Source organism: Triturus cristatus, chromosome 5_2, assembly GCF_964204655.1.
Source record: "Triturus cristatus chromosome 5_2, aTriCri1.1, whole genome shotgun sequence".
In the NCBI taxonomy this organism is placed as follows: domain Eukaryota; kingdom Metazoa; phylum Chordata; class Amphibia; order Caudata; family Salamandridae; genus Triturus; species Triturus cristatus.
Window position 1 is genome coordinate 775,836,037 of NC_140588.1, and position 25,169 is coordinate 775,861,205.

Sequence of the window (25,169 nt, forward strand, 5' to 3'; positions counted from 1 at the left end):
TCAAAGGTCGCCTACCTTCTGGGGGCGTATCTCGGCCCCCAGGAGTCCGATTTGGCTGATCTTGGCCTCGTGTTGCTCCTGGTGGCGCTCCCCAGCCACTAGGAGCACTCTCCGTCGCCCTCTGGGTCTCTGAGAGGGGGGATTCAGCAGGGAGCTGTCTTCACTGGCTCCCTGCGCCAGCCTTTCGCTTGGCTCTCCTCTTGGGCCTCTCTTCTCCCTGTGCAGAGGCCCCTGCTCCTGCGCACTGGTCCAGAACTCTTCTTCTGGCGCTGTCAGGATCCTGGGGGCAATCGGGGGTTCCTCCTTCCAACTGCCCATGGCACCAGGCTCCAGCACCTTCTGCCTCCGCAGACCACACCCCAGAGAGAGCTTCTCTTCCTGTGCAAGCACTTTTTAAAAGTTGAGTAGGGGGCTGACAGGAAGTCTCTGTTTGTCCTATCAAACAGCGACACATTACCTCCCTGCCCCTGCTCCCTCCTTCTTGTCCAGCCTCTGGGTTTGTTCAAAATGGTGGCGTCCCTGGTCTCTGGCCACATGGTCTTTAAAAAAGCCCCTTCCCCCCTGGCTGCCTTCCCTCCTTGGTGCAGCCTGGAGCCTGGCACCCAGTGATAGCTGCTGATGGATGAGCCTGTATCTCCACCCATCTTCTCTTCGTGGAGAGGAGGCCTTAGCTTGTGGAAGAAAAGTTATCAATCCATCCTGCTGAGGTCAGCCCTCAGCCAGGGTCTGGTTAAGGCTGGCTCAGAAAAATATGACAGTCCTGGATGACCCAAAAGCAGTACAAATATGACTTTGGACTCTGCAGAATACTCTTTCTCTCATCCATTACAGTGGACTTTAGTGCGTGTCTGGAATCTGTAGGCTTTATGAAAGTTACTCTTGCCCATGGGCTCCACATCCCCATAGGGGAATAATGAAGTGAAAAACATTAAAACACACTGACTTTCCATGTACGTTTCTTCCCAGTGTTTAAAGCATATTCCATGTCACCACCCCATTCTGCATAAATCCTGCCACACCAGTCTATCTGTACCTGCTCCTTGGCTGTGCACGCTAGGAATCTCCCCTGCACAGCCCCTATACGTGTGCACACGCATGTACACATGTATCTGCATGTAACCAGCCCGGTGTCCCTTACTCGAGCTGCTGCGCAGTGGCCTGGTCAAGCCAGGGAGACACCAGTAAAATCCCCATGCAGTCTATACATCCTGAGGTCAATGCGGGTGAGTCCCAATTTATGAGGCTGCCCCACAGTAAAAGCTCAACAATTAGGTGCTCAAAAAGCAGTAAAATCCGGGCAGCCCTTAGTGTCAGAACCACCTTCTAACAGTGTCTCATATTTATTTCTCATGGCTGCATGGCCAGATTTAAGCTGTTCAGTGACCAGAATCAGGTATGACCATTAGGAGAGACCAGATACACCTACAAAAGTTAGGCCATAGGTTTGGGGCTTCAACAGCCATCTGTAAACGTATTGCAAACAGCAGGAGTGTTATTCCGTGCAGACAATGCAGATCTTACTCCAGGCAAGGTCCGTAGATCAGAGCAGTGTCCCTTCCCTTGGCACGGTGTAGGAGACAGAGCCTAGCATGATAATCTTTCTGCAAGCCACTCTTGACCCTCTCTGTACATTCTTCTGCCTTTCAGAGGGAAAAACATCACATTGATGTTCCCTTTCCTCTAATCCAGTTTTCAACACTTTCTCTAAAACTCTTTGTCAGGTCATGCCTGTAAAATCTTTCTTTCGCAACTTTCCCTGAAAACACGGGCAGCGGCTCATTTGGTTTCTACCACACCATCGTGGTCATCTCTGCAGACTCTAATGTTGTCAGTTTACTGTTTCAAAACACTTTATTTGGATCAAAGACCTTGAAAGCAAATAAATCGAAATACACAGATGCTACAAAAATTATAATGTGCTTGATGTAGTGCATTCATACTGCAGCAATAAAGGGCTTACAATAAAACAATCACATATTAGCAATCACTTATTTTACGTAGCATGCAGCAAACGTCTATTTTGTCAGTTGTAGGCTGATATAGTTAGCAAATCAGATATAAATAAAATAAGTCTTCAACAAGAAGAAAAAAATAATTCATATCATCTGGCCCCAATCCACAAAATAGTCTGTCATAATTACAAATATATAAACATTAATTTTGGTTACGTTTGGGATAACTATAAAGACCACAACAATAGTACAAAGCCACAACAATAACACAGATATAACCAAATCAAGATGAGCCAGAAGAGAGAATCTTGGACATAATAAGCCAGGCACTTTCAAAGTAGTTTGCAATTGAAAACAGAATATGGGGTGTAGGGTCTTACCTGCAAATTCTCAGTGCAAACCAAGATCGACGGCTTCCCAACATCTGACATAGGGGTACAATCAAGCGCTTATACTGTCCAGTATACAATGGACAGAAAAACGCACCATTTTCATCAGATTCCTTTGCCTTGGAACAGACTGGGCATATTTTAATACCTTCAGTGGGGTCCTTCCACTTAGCAGTGAAACTTGCAAGTAGGAGGGCGACAAGCCTGAATCTAATGTAGAGGGCTTTGGTAAAGGGAGGGGCGAACTCTTCCATAAAAGCTCAAACCCGGGTGTTGGTTTTTCTCCAGGAATCTGTTCGTAAGTGAGCCATGGTTTTGACAATGGATCACAACCCTCTTTTCATTCTCCCAATAGAGAGTCTTAACCATTTGGGAGGAGGAAGAGGCAATGGACATTGGGTTACTCCAAAAGGCTATCAGACCCAGGGAGGTTAATACCTCTTTCACATACTTGAGCCATGGGAGTGTGACTCTTACTGTCTGCTTCTCCAAAATGTCTCCCAAACCAGCCCTACATGGTTCTAGCTCAGCAGTGTACTATATCCTCAGCAAGTATAACATTGGTTTAAGCCTCACCTTGGGGATAATGCATTCCTTATCCAAGTCTTGCTTGAAAATTAATGGAGTGCTTTGGGGGTATTTAAGAGCCACTCTCAAGAATGTTTTTTCTGCAACTCCTAATTCATCAATATTGCAATGACCCCCAAAGTTGCCACCACTGCATGACATCTCCAAATTTCTAAGAGGGGAGATATGGGATAGAGAGTGTTTTTTCTTGCAAATTTCAACGTGGCTGTCGCCCTGTGATTTAACAGGTGCATGCTCTTTTCAATCTGACTAACCCAGGATTTACAACCCAATAGGAGATACCCAGATAATCAAAATCTAACACTCGCTTAAGGTCCACACCCTCGAATCTTATTACTCCTCTGAAGTGCCTATGTAGATGTATTGCCATAATTTTTGTTTTGTTAGTGTTTATGGCCAAACCTTGCTTTGTGCAAAAAATATTTGAACCTGGTTAGGTTTCTATACCTTTTGGGGTTTTGGATACTAGCAGGTTATCATCCACAAATAAAAGGGCTAGAGTTTTTACAGCCCCCATCCCCTAAGACAGGTGAATTAGTGTTGCAATTCAGTTAAAATACTCAACACATTCATTTATAAAAAAGAAGGAATAATGTGGTGACAAGGACACATCCTTGCCGTACTCCCTTAGTCACATTTATCTTATCTGTTGTTTCCACACAGGGACCCCATCTAACTTGTGCGAAATTGTCTGTGTGTAACCAGAATATGATATCCAGTAGGGGAGGTGGAAATACTAATTCTCTTAGAGTGCACCAAATCCTTTCTTTCAGGACAATATCGAAGGCAGCCTTCAACAAAAGCCATGTAAATGCTGCCTGTGGGCTCTGAGGTAAGTGTTCTGAATCCTGGACAGGAGAAGGCAACATCATTTTTATATTTACGGCTCCTGCAGCCAAATCAGCTTCCTAGACTTGATCTGGAAGTGACTGGGGCAGATTTGCGATAGTAAAATCAAAGCCTTAGGAACAATCCCCTAGGGCCAAACCTGGAGAGGACCCTATCTCTGGTGCAACATTAAGGCTTACAGATCTTTCTGAATCAGAATTCCCAATCAACTCCAGTCAATCAATTAAAGAAGTTGGTGAAGCGGTCTTGGGGCAACTAGCCCTCCTATGAGATGATAAAGGAGTTTTGAATTGACTCTTAGATTTAACTGGACAACAAGTTCAGGCTTCTAATAATAATTGCCCATTCACTATGGTAGGATGAGGGAATATTAGTTTAATGGAATCTACATTGTCACCTGGAGATGATGACCTGGTGTCCCTGAGGATGTCTGAGTGTATTACAGTATAGCACTTTCAGGTGTCTCTTATCCAGTGAATAGCTTTGTTGATTAATAATGCCTCAATTTCCCTATAATGTACCTGGAACCTGGGGACTCCTATCATATAGATTGACCTAATATGGGATGAAGTATTAGAATCTAGGCTTACCCCAAGCAGTTTTGTGAGGTGCCTATAGATGGATTAAGAACAGTGGCACTAGGGTTCATTTCTGTAGAAGGCCTTAACCTGAAATGAGGACATGCCAGTTAAAGATTTAATAGGTCAGAGTGTCTTCTCCAAGGAAAACACCCAATAGGCCGACTGGGGCAAAGAGGAGGTCTGCCTCTTATTCATGGGGAGAAACCTAGGCAGGTCCTATGGGTTCATCCTGGGCGGGGGGGGGGGTGTTAATGCCTTGGAAAGGTTTCTTTTCGTTTACAGGGGGAGTACAATATTTTGTGTTAAATTAGAGTTAATAAAGGTACTACCCCCTTCGGGTGGACAACCATTTCCTCTCTCTTAAATCCCTCCCTAGCTAACCTTGGGGAGTGCAACCCTGTTAATAAACTGACCTTGGCTCTTAGATCTGTAATTTCAGCCCACATGGAATTAATCATTTCCCAGAATTCTTTTATTTGGTCTTTAGTCCCATTAGTCAAAACAGGCTGCACATTTGGGTCGGATCTCAACCTTAGCTTAGTGGTAGGCTCTACAATAGGAGCCAGCACTGAGAATCAAATTGAGCAAGGTATTGTAGGTTCTAAGGGAATTTCAGAATGAGGGCAGTAAGATGGATTATTAGCTACTCCTGGTGTGCCCTCAGAGGTAGAAGCCTGCGAGGAAACATCTATGGGGTCACTGAGGATCTGAAGCTTTTTTGGCATACCCTTTTTACTGAATAAAGGGGCTACTTTAGGTATTTTTAAATTTAGGTTCAGATACATTTAGGACAGTAGGGCAAAGAACTTGCTCTACTTCTTCTATGAGATTGTCAATATCTCGCAAAGTACAATTATTGGTGGAAAGGCATGAAGTATTTTTATTAATGGGTTCACCAGAATTTTTTTCGAAGCTTTTCTTTTTCCCCATGACTTCCTCCTGTTTGCTAAGATGCAATGATATGAAGCTGCAATTAAATTTATGCATGAAAATAAATAGTGTGAAAAACAATATGTACAGTCAGAGCTTGAAACTCTAAAAGTATGCCCTCTACTGGTAGCATTATATAACGTTTAGTATTAACAAATAAAATGCCTTAAGAGGATTAAATGAATAACATAGGCTCACACTATAAGAGCTTTAAAAAAGGGTCTGTTTACAGGGCAAGGAGATTATCAGTTGATGTGTATCAACACGCAGGCCTCCCTGAGTTATTAATATGATGTACATGGCCTTCGGAAAAGGCCGGATAACTACAAGGAAGCCCACTGAAGGAACACAAAAGCAAAGGACGAACAATCTCCTAATAAGGTCTTGAGTAGCAAATGTTCATAGGTTCCGGGGTTGGTGTGTTAAGTAACCAAGCAATACAATAGCAGCAGGCTCACACCTTAATATACAACAGCAAAACTAGATCAAACAAGTCACTAGTTAAGGTTTCTGGGTCAGTTTATTATGGGGTCTGAGCACAAAGGAGGACCAGCAGGACTAACCTAGATTTGGGCGTCCAGATATATAATACAACAATGCGGGCTGTAGGGGAGAACAGGAAGTGTGGCAGAAAACAGCAGTCTGTGGCTTACCAGGATTGCCAGAGTAGAAGTAAAATACCTCAGTAAGGGTACCAAGGGGGTGGCCATGTCCTGTCTCCTCCTGGCGCTGATGGGCACAGGACAGGCACGTCCTTGGCCTGTGCACAGTCTTCACAGTGGGACAGTAGAATACGCTTTATAGTGGTTTGCGGGAGGCTATGCCCCCTTCCAAGGACAATGCTGCAGAGGCACCTCCTGGAGCTAGGAAAGATGGGTCATGGAGTCCCTTCCAATTAGGTAATTCTGTAGGGGCCACTAACCCCCTTGCTACCAGCTTGTTGAACCCAGACAGCATGAAAGCAGAATGTGCTTTATATAGCGTTGTGCAGGGTCACGTCCCTTTCCAAGGGCTATACTGCAGTGGCACATCCTGGTGATCGGAAAGATGGAACATGATGTCCCATGCAATTAAGTAAGTCTGTAGGGGCCAGTAACTCGCTTGCCAATAGCTTGTTAGACCCAACAGCGGGACAGCAGAATGCGCTAAATAGCACATTGCTGAAGGCCACGCCCCCTTCCAAGGACGCTACTGCAGCGGTGCCTCCTGACACTAGGAAAGATGGGGTATGGAGTCCCATGCAATTAGGTAGGTCTGTAGGGGTACTGTGATGACTTGCAAAGCAAAGGGCTGAGTCAATCAACCTTTTGACACTACAGAGTTTTAGTATCAAAAGTCAATGTGAGCATTGCACTAAAACTGCCTTTGTCTTTTACTGCTACACATCTTGATATGTAAGCAGAGTGAGCATTTCAGGGTACAGGAAAAGTGCATATACCCATTGACACTAACTCTAACCTGCTATAGTCTAGCAGACTAGCATGAATTGTCACTCATGCAAATAGTGGGAAGCAAAAGCAAGCCCAAGCACTTTGTGCTTTTTTCTGTACACAATAAAATATACCAGAAAACATCCTCTGCATAAACTCAGAAAAGCCACAAAAGAGCTTATTGTAGTATTCTTACAAATACTGAGACTTCTGTAGAAGCATGAGAATGAAATCAAACTGCTGTATAATTTAAGCAAGTGCATTACATCATATTGAAGCTCCTAAATACATGAACCTACGGTGGGTAGTACTCAAGCAATACAAACTCACATACAATTACTTGTGGTAATGCATCTGATGGCATCAAGCTCGCTCCTTGAGCATATATACAAACATTGGTGGGATGTCACAAAACACTATCTGCATTCATACCAAACATATGGGAGACTATCCTAACTTCACAGCCCAACATCTCACATTCCCCAAACCATGCACCAATAAGTAAGAAGCGAAGACAAATACTTTTTTTATTTCCAAATTTTCACATCTTCTGGGTACCATTGCCTGCCCACATGCATGTACGTGTGATTCCTGCTGCCAAGAGATCATAAACACAAAGCATTAATGATACAGGCTATGTGTGATTCTAAAAGTTGCTTCACTAGCATTGCAGGTTAGCACCCCCAGAGTACACATGATAAATATATATTCAGGCACTGTACCATCAATTTAGCAGAGCAAAAGTGGTGGGTAGGTACATCAGCAGTTCTCTGCAGGACTACAGCTATGTCCCCCTGAACTTTTTCCATCTGTTTACAAATTGATCAGCCAAACTGCCACCTAGATGACCCAGAAGAGGTGCAACCATGCCACTCAATGCACCAAGAGACTTCTTCATGTCATTCGACAGGCCTACTTACAGTCCTTAATGTAACTATCCGACCCAGCAGACATGATACTTACAATATCATCAGTGGTGGCCAAGTATAGTTCATCTCTGTGTAAGTTCTTGAAAATTGAAGACATAAGCCTATGAGACATATTAGTGTTTTCATTGTGAATCACCTAGTTTTTGTTTTATTTCCTCCTTATTTTGTGACAAAAATAATTAAAACTTTCCTAATAATCTATGTGACATGTTTGTATTTGTCTTTTTAAGGAGGTTTTGGTTGAGCTGTTGGAACAGTGTGTTGATGGTTTATGGAAAGCAGAGCGCTATGAAGTCATTTCTGAAGTTTCCAAAATGATCATACCAATTTATGAAAAACGTCGAGAATTTGAGGTAGATATTCAAAATATGTAAAGATGTTCCTTTTTCTCGCAGTATTTTTTCCATTGTCTATCAGTTATCTATCTCAGAATTTTGGTAATGGATTTCTTATTTATCACGTCCAACATTATGCATTGCTAGCACTCAAAAAGTTACAAAGGGCCCGATTCACAAAGGGCCTCCGCATTTGTGGCAGAGGCCCGCAGTCGTAGAAGGGGGGCCCCCACTCTTGGCAGGACCTTCGCAGTACAGTTACTCATTTAGGAGGTCCAGCCATGGCTGCGGGGCCTCCGCTACATCTGCAGAGGCTCTTTGTGAATAGGGCTCAAAATGTATAAACAGGAGGATTATACATTTTAAATGTTAAAATATTGCAAGTAACAGTGGTGCAGAAATGTTGACTAGAGGATGAATTAATAGGAATAACTTGATGGGGATAATCAAATGCACTGCTGGTCCACAGGCATATTATAATTAAGGCTTCCTGTTTTCCGTTGTTACTGATTTTTACAGATAAATACAGACAGAAAACCATTTATTTTCTTGTGTGTGTTTATTTTTAAATGTGGATTAAAACGGTAAATTTTTTCTTTTTGAGTGATTCTAAATACACATTGCCATGACTGCCAGGCCAATAACTGTGTGGATTGATAGGTAAGTGGGTTAAACAAAACAATGGAATTTTAGTAAAGAGGCTTAAACAGCAGTAGATATGTAGAAAGCTGATACTGAAATGCTCATATTTTCATATAAGTGTATTGATTTATCTTCTGCGGGTGTTCATATCACTGAAACCTGGCAGGCATTCAAGCATGACTGCATATTTATTGGTTAAATAAATGTGGAAATATAGCAGTTTCAGCTTTATTTTTATCGGAAAATCCATAATAAATATGGATAAATACAAATAAAGTTGACAAAAAATAAATATGGATAAATACAGACAGAAATTTCAAAAAAATAAATACCATAAAACCGGGAGCCCTAATCATTATGATTGGATTTATCTATTCATAGATTGTAGTAGGGACTCATTTATGGATGTTGCGTCACCCTAAAATGAGAAGAGAAAATGCAATGTTAGGTAGTATAGAAATGCAAATTGATCAGGAATTGGGGGTTGAGCAAGTATGCATTGTTTTTCACCAATGTCCTTCCTCTGAACTATTCTAATATATGATTTTACCAAATCGGCATCTTTTTCAAATGTCCAATATGGTCCATGATCATAAACTCAAAAAGAACATTGTACAAGTAAAACGTTTATGATATTCACACTGTGATTATCATCATTTGGTAGACAAGTGCCAAAATAAATAAGAGGAAGCAAGTAAGATAGGGATTTAAGTGAACTTAAAAGGTGGTATGTGAGATGAAAGATGATCCCTTTTGCTCTCTAAACTCCCACTGTTACTTTAGCACCAACATTTCTGCAACTATCAATATAAAGCAAACAATGATGCTCCATGCCCTATGGAGGCATCAGCAACTATCAATATAAAGCAACCAATGATGCCCCAGGGCCTATGGAGGCAGCATCAGCAGACAATGGAATTTGGTAGACATGTTGTCACATTTTGAAGGTATGTTTTATTGTTATTTACATTTGGGAAGTAATTAAACCAAATATGAAAAAACATGTTTATGAACCTTGTGTCTTTATGCACCAAGAAAAATAAAGGTGGGAGGGAAAAAGGGAAGAACAAACTAAATATTCTTAGTGACATTCCATAACAACAAAATGCAGCTGGGCTAGTTAGAAGCCATCAATTCTTGCTGCAGGCATCTATAATAAAACCATGAACTTTAAGTCGAAAAATCAAATATTCTTGTGCACCAGTCAATGCGGACGACAGCATATTTTGCTATTGTCTGTATGTCAAGTGATTCCACCATCTCTTTACGAATGGTGCACATGGCAGCATGATTCTGTCTTTCCTCGGACAGTGTTGATCTTGGGCAAGTTTTCAGTCAATGGAGACCACTGAAGCTTCTCTCAGCCTTACATGAAGATACTAGAATAACTAAAATAATCTTTAGTAGGTAAATAACCTGTGTAAAGAAATCTCTCTCTCTTGGAAGCATTTATCTGTGTATATCTGCCAGCACTTGAATATACTTGATGAAATCGCTAATTGACCGAAAGCAGCAAAGGGTCAATTTCTTTGTATTAAGCAATAGTGTCAATGCCATTGCCTGTTAAAAGCTGCTGTTCAAGTTTTTTTCAAAATACTTAGGGTGATAGTAAAAATGTCATAAACTATCACCACAGTCATGGCAGTTCAATGGCATTAAGATGGTACTTAGCAGTACAAACACAATACTGGTTATTGGAAATGCAGACTGTCGAAAGATCCATCACTGCGAACCTTTAGTATCACACTTTTTGCTACATTCACAGCAGCTAGTAGTCCCGATATAGTTTGCTGATATCCTTGCATGGCAATATTCAAACATTCTAGAAGCTGCAGTACTTGGAGAGAAACCTGAAGACCTAGAAAGTTAGTTCCTTTCTAAACGTGTGCCAGCAAACCGCAAGCACAAGTAGACACTGCCGCTTATCTTGGAAGTTGGCTCTTGTTCTTCTTTTACACAGACTGTCCAGCACGTTGGACACAATGGCTTTATTTTCAAAACTTTGGCTGAGCCTTTAATACAAAAACTTCAAACTTTTGTTGTTTAATCTATGGGAAGAGTTGTTGCAGATGGATGACATGAGAGTAAAGTGCACTCAAAATGCATATCTTGCACACAAACATGAGAAGCCTTATGAGATACATTTGCAGTAAGAATAAGCCTCATGTTTGAGATGCTTACAAAAATGAGATTAACACTGTTTGTGTGGGAGAGAAATGCTTAAAATGTGAAAAAGCCTGCTCTGCGAGACACATACACAAGAAGTGAAGTAAGTTTTAAGCCCACACTTAAGATAGGTGTAATGAGATATGCAGAATGAAATGGGCAGAGCTCAGAAGTGAGGCATTAGTGATAAATGCAAGTCCGACAGGGCTGCGTATTGGCCCCCACCTTTTTTTCTTTGTTCGTAAATGGGGTGGTGAAGTTCCTACAAGATATCCCTGCTGACGCCCCGGCATTGGCTGGTGAACGAGTCCCCACACTATTATTTGCTGACGACACCTTGCTAATCTCTAAAACTCCGGTAGGGCTGCAAAAGCTCCTGGACAGATTTCACTTGTTTTGTAACCAGAGAGGCCTGAGTATCAATACCCTAAAAACCAAGCTCCTCTCATTTAATTCACGAAAACCTTCTAAAGCTATTCTCAAGCTTGATGGTGCATCCTTGGAGTTTGTCAAAACATTTGACTATCTAGGTATAAGAATTTCCGATAGATTGAGCTGGAGACCCCACATTGAGAAAATGCTGCTAAATCACAAACGGGTGGCGGGATCAATTATCAAAGAACATCGCATCTCGCATAGCAGACCAATTGCTCCCGCGCTGGTGATTTATCAGGCAAAAGCCATTGGTTCGGCACTGTATGGTGCCGAACTTTGGGGCTTTGACAATCTCGAGGACATCTCCAGGTCTGAAAACAAATTTTTGAGAGAGTTGGTTTCACTCCCAAGGGGAACCCCACTCAAGCCCCTTTTTAGTTATATGGGTAGACGCACGATAAAAGACATGGCAAGATTATGACCCCTGCTCTTTTGGGCTCGATTATGGCGCACCCCAGAATTAGTGAAATACACTGAGGGCCTGATGAAGAGAAGTAATGAATTCACAGGGGTCCCATAAAATTACTTGGCTATTCTGCATTAAGAAGTCCCTTCTGTCGTTAGGCCTTAGAGAAGTTTGGGAGCAAGGCGCACCCCTGAGCAAGGCGGTCCTGAAAAAAGCCTACTGGGCATGGATAGACACACAGGAATTAAGTAGTTCCAATTTAGGCTGCCTGACTGAAGATTTCTATATACATAAACAGGCTGTCAGCCTTGAGCTGTACTTGGACTTTGTACAGAACCCTAGAGATAGATTGCTGTACATTCAATTTAGACTCGACACACTGCCAACCCGCGAGCGTACTAGCAAATGGAAGCCACCCCACCAAACCCCGCCCACTTGTCTGAGTTGCAGTGGGTTGGTGGAAAACACGGCGCACATCATGTTCGAATGCCCAGCTTACAAAAAACCTAGAAGTCGTTGGTTGGGACCCGTATGTCGATTGCTGGGCACGTCGAACTACCGGGTCGCACTAAGAATATTACGCTCTGACACCAGTTCAGTGCTAGTTTGTGGTGTGGCAAAATTCCTCGGGTGGTCTTGGAATATTAGGGCTAAATGTTTACACTTTCAATAATGAATTCTTTTTTAACATGTTTTTATTGTATAAATGTTTTAGTGAAATTGGTTTTTTTTACTATGAAATGTAACTTTCTCCATTTTTTAATGAATACATCTTAAATTGATTTTTAACGTACATCTCCCAAATTGCTATAATTTGCACGTCGGTGTCAAGAAGCTATGCCCCTCTTTTCGATATATTGCACTTTATATGCCTGTACACCAATGCTTTTATGATATAATTTTATCGAAATAAAGCTTTTTTGACTTGACTGATAAATGCAAATACGAGGGGCTGAGTAGGATACTTTTAAACACTAGAAAATAGTGTTGGTGTATGTGAAGCTAACGAGTGAATACAGTGCGGGCAAGGTCACAAATGAGTATTGTGTGGGATGCACAAAATCACAAAAACATAATCTGTGGGTTCTTACAAAAATGAACAGCATGTTATATAAAATGTTCCTTGAAATGTGTGATGCTGACAAATATGAGAAGCATGCCACATGATATGCCTGATAACACAAGAAGAATAGGTTGTGAAAAGTGCACACACAAAGGTAGTCTAGTCATGTGGCACAAGACAGACAATCTGTCTGCTACTTTGTCAGATGGGCATCAAGCAGAGCAGAAGTATGTGATTGGTGCCAGATTTAGGGTGGTGCAACCAGCACTGTCACAACAAGCACTAACCTCAGGGGGGGGGGGTGCTGCAGTTCAAAATTGCTGTTGGGGTTAAAGGCACCTGCAGCAGAGTTCTTTGTGTGGCCAGCAATGTTGACACAATAATAATGCCAGGATAACTCTAGTGATTAATGTACATGCTATGGAGATCTAAGTTTTGCCTAGTGTCAGTTTTGACTTATGATAACGTAGCATACAGGGTTAAAGTGCCTGCTGCAAAGGAAACGTGTAACATGCAAATATTAGTTTGTATTTTATGCAGATAGGCCAGTGGGTTACTGCTTTTGCACAGATGTCCTTTTGTTCTATGTAGTTCAAGTTACAATCATTGTAGAACAGAGGGTGCAATGCACCAGTTAGACAGAATTTCGGAAACAAAAATATATTGGGACAAAATATTGTGTCAAGATTATCGATGACAAAAATAATGTGAAGGTAAAGGTAAGTATCTATAGGTTATCAAAGTTTTGCTATATATACCTCCACATATATGTACCTTGACAATATATAAATATTTTCAAGGTATGTAGATGTGGAGTTAAGAATTGTAAATCTATACTTACCTATTTGCACTTACCTTCTAGATATTTCGATTCTCAATATTTTTGACACGATTTTCTGCCCACACTATATTTTTGTTTCCGATATTCTGTCAGTGATCCCTATGCACCAGCTACAAAGAGCTGCATGCAAATGCAATGCATAGGCGTAGAACACTGCAGTTCTTTTAAGTTTGTAAGTATTCTAAAGTTGCTCAAAAGGCTTTCTTTGGGTAGTAATACATTCCTGTTAGTGCAGACAACGCCACCCAATGTGTTACATTTTAAATCCTGAGTTTGTGCTTCTCCAGACTAATTACAATGCAGACCAGTATGGATTACACTTTGTAGCCCGTGTTGTCTTCTGTAGCATTTCCTATACCTCTTTTTACATCTTACTGTATCTTCACTCGTGGTAATGGTCTTGTGTGTTCTTTTAAACATTTGAAATAATTTTGATTATTCCTGCAAAAATAAAGAAACTTGAAACTTATCTTCTGTAGCATTTCCTGTACGTTGATTTACACACTTGTATGATTCATTGTCTCTGTTTAATTTATGTGTATGATGTAAAGCGCCAGTGGTGGCTGGCAACTTTGGAGAGTGGTTAGGCGTGCAAATGGGTGGTGGGTGGGTTCATGCATTTGCGCTACATGTAAGGCGCTTACACTATACATTAAATTACATTTGTGGGATTAGTACACAGCATAGCCCTCACTTGAGATAAAATTGCCCCAACATCCCTGCATCACCATGATTGATATGAGTCTGTTAAACAAGAATCGTCAAATTAGACCATCATCTGCTTAGTGATGAGGTGGATAATGAGGGTAGAACATACATTAGGTGTGATAAACATTTTAAGATGGAGCTGGGGGTTGTTAATAGTATTAAGCACGAGAAAAACGGCTACACTCATGGACAACTTTTCATCAGCAATTTAAATTACAGTCAGTTTATTGTCTCCCAGGACTGGATTCAATTCAGCTAAACTATTCAGAGGCCAAAGCTGGAATAGCAAATGTGACACTGACTCGCAGCCGTGAGACGCCCAGTGCTGGCTCTGCTCCTGCCATCACTTCCTTGACTCTAATATCCAATGGGAACAGAGGAACTCGCGAAGGTCTGCGTTTGCCCCAAAGCTGTTGTTGTGTTTTGAATCAAGTTATTTATTCTCGGATTCAAGCAGGCGAGGCACATTCCGCTTGTACCCTTATACTCCTCTCTCTGGTTATCTTTGCACGGTTGTGTGCACCTACCTGTGTGATCTTGCTAGGACAGTAAAAGGTAGCTACTGCTCAACTTGGGTGAGAAAAGTGCTGGTTTGCGCTACTGCAGAAAAAGGCAACGCACCCTGCTGTTCAGACTACCAAGTATGCCCAGAGGGAGAGAGAGTTATAATATTGTAGAACTAAATATTAGAATAAACAAATTGTCACTTACCTTGCTTGCTGCAGGAGACGTACTCCTCGCTCCGGTGTTCTTCTCTCCTCCAGCCTCCAGCACAGGTACCAGCCAACTACCCTAACCAATCCTGCCACTGCTCTCATGCTGTTAACCAGCATGAGAGAAGTGCCAGGATTGGAAGGAACGCCCTCCTTCAGCACTCTGAAGGGCACTGGAGGCCTGTGCTTCCTGTCAACAGCTGGGTTAGAGAGGTTTAAAGTGTGCATGTCTGGCTGACCACCGCAAGACATCTGACCAAAGTGGCATGCCCACTTTAAACTTAAGTGCACAGCCCACCAAGGTTCCCTGCTGCTGCCACACAGCAGCAATGGCCCGCCCCGTCCTGGCACTCAGTTTGGGACGGGTTGGTGAAAAAAGAAAATTGGAAATACATTTAAATGGTAATAAATTAACTTTATTACCTTTTTATTTTTCATCTCTGGGGCATTTTAGTCAGTGGGGCGATGCTCCTCCGCCCTTATAGATGAGCTGCTCCTGTAAAGCACTCTGACCCCTTATACTAGGATGAGCAGTGCTATAAAAAACATGCGTAGAAAGGCTATTAAGTACCACATTTGACAGGTGATTGGCATCAATTTTATATAAACATTCAGCACTATTCTGTGAAACCCAATTTACATTTAGGTATTTTATTAGTGCTTTTTATATAGCATAGACAGGTTGGTGAGCAACGAAGCATTTTCACATAGCAATAGTAAAAAAAAGAAAGCAATGGGGTGCAGCTTGGATATTTGATCTGTTGTCTTACATTCAATTAGAATTAGCTAACAATCAGAAATGAAGTGTATTAAATTAAGAAGTCTGGCTAATTTAACATCCTTAAGCCAGAACAATACTGCAGGATTACAATAATATAATCATGAGAATTACATCAATTAAAACACAAAAATGCATTTCAGATAAAGGAAGATGGGCTAAAAGCAGTATCTTGTACTCAGAACAGAGCAAGTCTTGCAGGTCATGTTTGTAGCCAAATGCATTTCCAATTAAATGATGGGCTTCAATTAAAATCTTGGGGGGAGATTTACAATAACTGGCGCATCCCTGCATATCAGCAGGGATGCGGCAGTTATTGTACGTCACGGCTCCGCCACCATGGATGCGCCGCATTTACAATGCGGCGCACCATGGGGCAAAAACGGACAGATGCGTGACGCATCTGTGCCGTAAATGCAGCGCATTGCTGGAGTTGTGTCGCAAGCGCGACGCAGCTCCAGCGAGGCTCTGTGGTGCCCTATCTACACAATGCTGCGTCAATCCTTGAGCCTGCTTCAAGCAGGCGCAGGGTTTTGACGCAGCATGGGCTCAAAAATGACTGAGTGAAATCTTGTAGATTTCACTCAGCCACTTTTAGGAGGCGTTCCTGCGACGGAACGCCCCCCTGCACAGGAATTCCTGCTTCTGGCGCAGGGCTTTACAACGTGACGCATCTCCCAGATGCGTCACGTTGTAAATACCCCGCAGCATGGTGCTGGTTTTGCGCCGCCGCTGCGTCACAAAAGTGACGCAACGGCGGCGTAAAAGAGGCATAAGGGGCTTGTAAATCTGCCCCAGTGTCTCTAGCCTAAGGGTGAGGAAGAGTGTTATGCCTTAGTTGCCAACCTGAACAGCCGTCTCTGCTTTCAAGCCCGATAACCACAGAATAAGCACCAGCCATTGGTACAATAATTTGCAGAATGTGCAATTTGCACAGTGACTGGTTTTAGAATGGGTGTGCTATTTGCAATCTGATGTATTAATAGGCCACCTGATAAAATATCCACTCCCAGGAGATTGCAAAATGATTTGCTTCATTAATATTAATGAGACAGGGCACAATTTGGGACCTTCTGTGATTGGTTGTGAATGAACGAATGGAGACTGCAACGGACAGCATACCTCTGTCTCTGCTGCTGCATGTCCAAATGGGAAATATGTGATGCGTGCAGAAAGCTGTGATGGGAGGGAGTCACACGGTGGTGTAAGATCATATATATTTCCTAATGCTGTCCATTTGAGAGCGAACGTCCACATTTCAGGTACTAAGACAACCGTACCTTTCTCGGTGGGCTACCTGTTGAGTGATCAGGGGATTAGAGGACACGTGCCCTCTACTGGTTCCATCTACTTAACACCGTAATCGCACACTCAAGCCTTTTCGATGCTACATCATATGCGAGGAAACTGCCCTGAGCTTAAACACCCCTTGGAAAGTTTTCCTGGCTTTTACATCAGCGTTTCAAGACTCTCACCCTTTCAAGTTCCCCTGCAGGATAGCTTTACCAACTGTACTCAGACCCCTTTGACACAGTGTGTACAAGGCCACTCCCTGAGAGAGGGACCCAGCTTTTAAAGAAACTGTACCAAAATCAGCCGAGCATGGTGTCTCCATGTAAAACATGCTAATAATGAGGTATTTCGATAAAAGTTTCTTATAAGGACCAGATGATGTTTATTGCATTACTTCTCATTTTCTTTGTTTAAAAGAAAGCTCAAACAGTTACATCGGACGACTAAAGCTGTAATTCTGCATGCCAATATTTCTAAGAAGACATCCCAAAAAACATATAACACATGTTGGATTGGATACGAATGCTGGACGCCCAACTAGCCTGCATTCTACAGCACTGACTGTACTTTACTTATATTGTGAAAATCCTGTTGCGAGCCGACCCTGATGTTGCCGATCCAGTGCCAAGCAGAGCGAATTACATCTGAGAGGCTGGGCGTACCCTGTCTCTCATTGTTCGCGGTTCTTGAGCCAGCCAACCACAACAGTGAAGCGTAATTCAGAGAGACATGTTGGACCAGACAGTGTGTGTTTATTTTGTTTTCTTTTCCTACATGCGCTAAGAAGGGGTGGGGTTGGCTTAGCTCACTCAGGTGTGTGACATTGCCAGCTGTAAAAAATAAACAGATCCTGAAAATAAAAGTTAACTTTACCCCAGAGCCTTTTAGCAATATGGTAAAATGGTATAGTCTGCCTCTGGCTCCTATAGGACCCTCGAGCCCAAAGTGAGCTGATCTTTTATATGGCTCTAGTCTCAGGCACCAAGAATTATGACACTAATCTTAGTTGTATAACAGAAGAGAGGTACCCAGCTAATGGCTGAATTGCACAATGTAAAACCAGAACACCTGAGGTCAATCCCGGCTTCCTCGCTAGATCAACCTCTCTGATTCTAGGCAAATTGTATTTCACCATGCCTTGTTTTTTCTTCATGATCACATATGACAGCACCTCAAAATGTTTGAGTTCAGGATGTGTGGTGTACAAAACGTCTTGTATTTGATTTAATAGACCAGCCCCATCCCCCCAGCCTCTCTAAGCTCAGGAAAGATCATTCCTCTCAGACCCTCTGTGCCCAGCACAGGTCATCCTCCTCTCCCCAGACCCACTCTGTCTAAGACATATCACCCCTCTCTCCTCAGACCCTTTGTGCCCGCACCAATCACGTCCCTTTCCTCAAGTGAATTAAAACCGCACTAGAGCTGTCAAAAGCGATCAGGTACAACAATTGTTAACTGTGCCCTGAGACCACAGTTCTACTCCTCTGTGTGATCTTGGGCAACTTAGCTCTACAGCAGTCATAACTGGGAGCATTTTCACTGAAGAAACTCTTGGTGTTACAGGCTATATCAAGAACTGTGTACTGAAAATTATAACCCATTGTAAAGCTGGGTGAACCTGCACACTGAGCTTCCATATCCCTATTTCCTGGCCTGAGCACCACTCGTAGGTCACATGGAGGGGTGCTGCATGAAATGGAATATTCATTGATTTCCTATTCATGATGAATCAATTAGGACACAAGTCAAAAGATTAGCTAAGAAATCTTGCCCTCTGTAACACAAGAAGCTGAATATATGCGGAATTACAACCCCTTCTTTGGGACCCAAAGATATCTGGGGCCCACTGTGTACCCTTTTAATCCATGCTGCTGAAGATAAAGATGTTGAAATATCAACCTCCTCTAGCCCAACCCACACATTAGAGCAAGCATCTATTGCTGTGATATATATGCTGCCAGTACACAGAGACCTGATAGACCACAATACAATATGCAATTTAACCACTGTGCAGGTCAAACTGTCCCTTGCTATTTAGGTCCCTTTGCCTTCACTGTATTTCCCTGTACCGTGAAATGTGTGCAGACTTATGCAGATGCATTGATACAAACACTGCATCACCAATGTACCCTGAGGTGTAACTGTTATTCTTTTTTTAATTGTCGATTTATTTTCTGTCTGTACTCATGAAACTTGAAAATTAATAAAAGGACTTATGATACAAGTCAAATGAGAATATTCAAAACAGAGATACGATTATAGATGATGAATTGTGCAGTGTGAAAAGGTAAAATTTGGGCTCAATCTCGGCTTCGCTGTTTCACCGAATGGTGTGATGCTAGGCAAATACTGTATTTCTTGGAGCCTCCAGCGAGGTAGAAGAAGGATCAGTCCCCTCCTTGGGCCCGAAAAACGCATGGGACTTGTGCGAGGGCTAGCGGGGCTGAGTGGAGATGTCTGGTGGGCTGGTGGAAGGTCAGATGATGGTTGATGTAGGCTGGTCCTATGTTGTGGAGTGCCTTGAATGCATTGGTGAGTAGTTTGAAGTGGCATCTCTTCTTGATTGGGCGCCAGTGGAGGTCTCTGGGGTGGGGAGTTATGCTTGATCGTCTTGGGAGATCCAGTATGAGTCTGGCGGTGGTGCTATGGATGTTCTGGAGTCGTTTCAGTAGTTGGGTTGTGATTCCAGCGTAGAGTGAGTTCGTAGTCCAATGAACTGGTGGGGAGTGCTTGTATTACTGTTTTCCTGGTGCTGGGTGGGATCCACCTGAAGATTTGATGGCGCATTCGGAGGATGTGGGAACTGGTGGAGGTTACTGCGTTCACCTGGGGCTTCATGGAGAACTTGCTGTCCAGTATGTTGCCAAGGTTCCTGGTGTGGGTGGTGGGTGTAGGTGCAGAACCGAGGGTTGATAGCCACCAGGAGGATTCCCGGGGAAAGGGGTATGACCAAAGGTGAGCACTTACGTCTTGTGAGTTTTAGGCAGTTGGTCTTCATCCAGTCTGAGACATCTGTCATAGGCTCTGTTCCCTCTTTGCATCATCCTCATTGCCCTGCAGGGCTCGTCTTCAAAGCAGCTGGTGGGGGTAGGGCCGAGGATGGCAGAATTCAGACAGCAATCACCAAACACTGCTTCTCCTCCTCTCTCCCTTTGTCCTCACATATGCAGAATGCAGGCAGCTGTAGGGACCACACACAGAGGAGCAGAGGGCATAGGTGGCCTCCTGACTCACATTCATTCTGTGACCATCAGATTGGTCACAGATAATTGAAAGTAGGTCTGCAGTTTATGTGCAGGGCCATTTTAGGTACCGCTTTTGTGTGCTAATGGCCCTGCGAATCATAGAAGTGAGAGGGAGAATAGTTTAATCCCCTCGTCCTGCCACCCTTATCCCCTGTATCCCCTCCACTCCAAAATCTGTGGGGATACATACCCTGTGTCCCCCACACTTCATACGCCCATCTTAGGTTGGCGCTATTCAGGTGGCATTAGCAGGCAAGAAGCCCAACTATCTCCTACCAAGCAATTTATTTTACTTAGCCGCAACTAAGACACAAACTTCCAATGGATCACGTTAGACAAAATTGCAAATATCCAGTATAGCACAGTTTGCTATGACTGAGTGCACTGCTGCACTTGCCCCAATGACATGCCACACAGAACAGATTGGACAGAAATCCTAATACACATCTGGTATCATCAGTTACATCATGTTGTCATCAATATTAGTGCCTCAAAACACTTGACATTTCCATTCAACACTCTGCATTACACAGAACCTTCCCAATCACGCTTATAATTGTTTTTCTTGAAAGAGCATGCTAGACAGATCCTCTGACAACCAAGGGGCCCAATTCACAAAGGTAAACATACACTTTTGTGTATGTTTACTACTTTTTGGTATTCACAAAGGTAAACTTAGACCAAACGTCTAACTATAAAACTTTTCAGTTTTAACAAAGGTAAACTTTGACCAACAGTTTAACTTTACTTCATTTCAGTATTCACAAAGGTAAACTTAGACCATAGATCTAACTTTACTAGTGGTAACCTATCTTTGTGAATACTGAAAAGTAGTAAAGTTAGACTTTTGGTCTAAGACTATCTTTGTGAATACAGAAAAGTAGTAAAGTTAGACTTTTGGTCTAAGTTAGACTTTTGGTCTAAGTTTATCTTTGTGAATACCAAAAAGTAGTAAAGTTAGACTTTTGTTTTAAGTTCACCTTTGTGAATACCAAAATTTGGAAACTTACACAAAAGTGTAAGTTTGCCTTTGTGAATCAGGCCCAACATAACTATTTGCTTGGCTAGTGATGTCGTCTCGAAAGTACTCTTCTGTTTAGACAACCGTCCATGCAGCTCTGCTAGGCAGTCCACATGAATAAGTACAGCCACGTGAGTAAGTACAGTAGAATTGTGTATTTGCACATGTATTTTTTAGGTCTCGCGAGCCAAAGGCTCGAAGAGACATTTTATATCTGGGCTTTTTAAAGTGCTGCCGTGGCCTAAAGCTACAGTGCACGTGAACGTGCACGCGCGCAGCGCCATGTGTCTTAACTCCGTAGCGATCGTAATCACGATCACTTTCACTTTCGCGGGCTCCTCTGTTGCTGGCATTCCCCCCTCCCTTCTCGTTTTTTATTGCGATTGTTGTCCGACATGCATTTGTCCCTGGCTGCACCCGCCCACTTCCGCCCTGCTCGTACTTACTGATAAACAAGTAACATGTAAAAGCATTCCCCTCCAGGAATACAAAATGCTGTGTGTGCATTTCCCTGCCATAAGCGCTTACGCAGTGCATTTGGATTCCCTTTAGTAGACCTGACGTCCATTCATAATAAGCGCCACGCTCACTATTCTAATCCTTCCCTGTACTTGTTTCTGTTCACCCATCTTCCTCAGGTACATCCCTGCAGCTTGTTCTCCGCATCCTCACGGTTCTGCTGTTGCCGCAATCTGTGCCTTTATTTTCCCTGAGGACGGCATCTCTTTTCTGCTGATCGCTATCACTGCACATCAATCCACTTCCATTGGCACTTCTCTGTCCGTGGCCCACCCCTTCATCCTCTTTCTCGCCGTCTGCCTCACTTACTCTGTATAGGCACGCACCCCCTGTCACTCATTGTTACCCCATCCCTCCTGTGTGCGCCATCTCTTTCGGTGTCCGTGATTTGATCCTTCTCTTCCCTGTCCTCTTGAAGCTGTCTGCATATCCCCCCCCTTTGTGCCGAAAGCGATCGTGTCAATTTATGCTGCAGATAGACCCTTCAACCCGGCAGCACATTAACACACTAACGAGATTATCGCGTGGAGTGTGTGTGTTTGTACCTGTTTGTGTGGGGTCCGTTTTCTGTGTTTGTGGTTGTACATATGGGCGTCTCTGATTTTCTACATCAGTGATCTGTGCGCGTCTGTATGTGTGGGAGTGCGTATGTTCCTTTGTGCATGTGTAGGTGATCAGTGTGTCTGTGCGTGCTTGTTCTTTGTGTGTCTGTTGCACATGTGTGATTATGTGTGGTTTGAGGCGTCAGAGCTGCCTCACAGGCCCGGAGCAGCAGCTGGGTGTTGATGTATGTGATTGGGTTATATAGCAGCGGCTTCACAGTGCATTCTGAGGCTGATCTATAGCTGGTCTGAACTGTATCTGTATCGATTTCTACCCAGGCTTCATCTCCTCTCCTCCTAAACCGCCATTCCCTCCCCTCCCCTTGATCCTCAAACCACCACAGCCACACGCTCAACTGTGATCAAAAAGGCTGCAGTCCCTGACCACCTCTTGTAAACTTTATTACACAGCCAGCTAGGGATATGCAATACATCAAACTAAATGCAGGCCGGAAATATTTATCGCCCTGTCCGGCTCCCTCATTACAATGTATGGTATTCATGTGACTTAGGAGGGATTGGGAAAATGAGAAATGATACAGTGATGTAGCTTGATAGACATACAAAGCTATGCCCTGGGAGATGCACCACCTCCGCCTCTTACTCTGGCCCCGAGCAAGAGAGAGAAAGGCGGAAAAGAAAGCGCATGTTTGAAGCTGTTCTGTTTTCTGAACGAGCATCTCTTGAATTGAACAAAGGCTTTTACGAGTCTCTGCGCAGCTTTTCTGCCAGTGACGTGTAAGTGAGGTAGAGTAGATGTGTGCATTACCGCCTCACTTCTGTGAATGCGTACATTACATTTATACATGTGTAAACTAAGCTGAGTATGTATATATTATGACCTATTTACTTTCATATAGGAAGCAATGACATGATGGGTGCATTACACAGTTTATTTTTGTAAGGAAGCTCGGCTGGGAATGATGTGTACATTACAGGTTTACTTGTGGAATGAGAGCAGGAGATGTCCACGTTACAATTGTAGTATCATAGAGCAAGCAGAAGTCATGGCAAGAAAGCTGGTGTAACATGTATGAACAAAAAGTCACTATTGTCGAGTAAGCAGGTAAAAGGTGTGTACATCACAGTTTTACTAGTGGAAGGTAAGGGGAGTGATATGATATGTACATTACAGTTTTACTTTTATAACAACTCAAGAACACAATGTGCACATTGCAGCTTTCTCTTTAGAAAGTAAGCAGAGAATGTGTAATTTATATTTTTACTTGGGTACGTTATGCAGGAATATGAGCTCTACACTACAGTCTACCTAAGTAAAGTAACAGAGGACGGGGTACCCCTGTACCTGTTGCTTCTTCCCCCCTTCTCCCCCAATGGTCTTGATTTCTTCTTCCCCTCCCAATCACCCCACCCCCCACTTTGTCGCTTCTACCCCTCCCACTCCCCAATTGTCTTGATTTCTTCCTCCCCTCCAGCCCCTGCTTGTCAGTGATGCTTCTTACCCTTCCACCACCCCCCCTTGTCCGTGTTACTCCTTCCCTTCCACCCCCATCCTTCTGTTGACCCTCCTACTTCTTCCACACCACCCATCACCTTCCAATTGTCTGTGCTGTCACCACCCTCCATAAGCGAAACAAGCATTGGCATAGCCTTTGGGACCTGATGCATAGCTAAATACTTATAAGTGTTTAGTTATCCAGCACAATATCCTTGGTGCAACAACATCAAGTGTTGCATGGTTAAACACTTATAAGGTCCCAAATGCGCGACCTATTGGCTATGCCGATGCTTGTTTGTTTACATACCAAGCCTAGTGCCCTAAAAACGTTCATTCAATCCTGTTGTTTAATCTTGAATGGACTACATACAAAATGGTAGGCTAGAGAAGCTTCTCTAAATGTAGATGGCGCCCTTTCTCACTATATCCATTAGCCATTGCCAACCAGGGATTTGAGGCAGAAACATCAACCAAACATCATGAATGCAATACAGTACATTGACTGTAGCGTCGGCCAGAACAAACTTCAACAAGCATTTGCAATTCAATAGGTCTTACACGAGTTTGAGCTATTGGCATTGTAAATGACAATGCCTTTTATTTTTGTTTTCGTTTTAAAACAAATAAAAGGCATTGTCATTTATAATGCCAATAGCTTAAACTTGCGTAAATGCGAGACCTATTGCATTGCAAATGCTTGTTTCCTTTATCTCTACTGTGGAGTGGGATGATCGTTTCATACCCTAAAAAGCAGCCTTACTCTTTCCCTTAGCAGGAATGATTTTATATGGGCTTCTGCGGTGGAAAACACCATTGACATATTTTACAGCAGCCGCAAAAGTCTGAAAATGTGAATGTACACAAGAGCATGTACCACACTGGTGGACATTTCTGTGTAGGCAAGTGAATTTGTGTTTCTATGAATGTAAATATTGGTCGTGGGAATTAAAATTAGAATCTTACTAGTGAATATTCAACTTAACACTCAAAAATAACAAGTATTTGAATTCAACAGTTCTCTCATTTACGCGAGTTTGAGCTATTGGCATCGTAAATGACAATGCCTTTTATTTATGTTTTGGTTTTTGAAACATAAATAAAACGCATTGTCATTTACAATCCCCATAGCTTAAACTCGCGTAAATGCGAGACCTATTGCATTGCAAATGCTTGTTTCTCTCTGTTTTTGATGTAACACAGCACAGCAACCTTCGTTTGTGTACTGTATTGCATCAAGTTAGTAAATTTGGGCCGTTGAATGGATCTGGCTAGTGTTTGAATGTCTTTCGATTCTA

General features: G+C 42.8%; 1 protein-coding gene across 3 annotated transcripts in view; it reads left to right on the forward strand.

The window, feature by feature from the left end:
* The window catches only part of DOCK11 (dedicator of cytokinesis 11), a 1,169,031-nt gene that overhangs the window by 950,077 nt on the left and 193,785 nt on the right, over positions 1–25,169 (forward strand). For all 3 annotated transcript variants that reach the window (XM_085607886.1, XM_085607887.1, XM_085607888.1), the window contains one exon: positions 7,879–8,001. In XM_085607886.1, the coding sequence (XP_085464012.1) occupies positions 7,879–8,001 (123 nt within the window). The remainder of the gene's footprint in view (positions 1–7,878; positions 8,002–25,169) is intronic.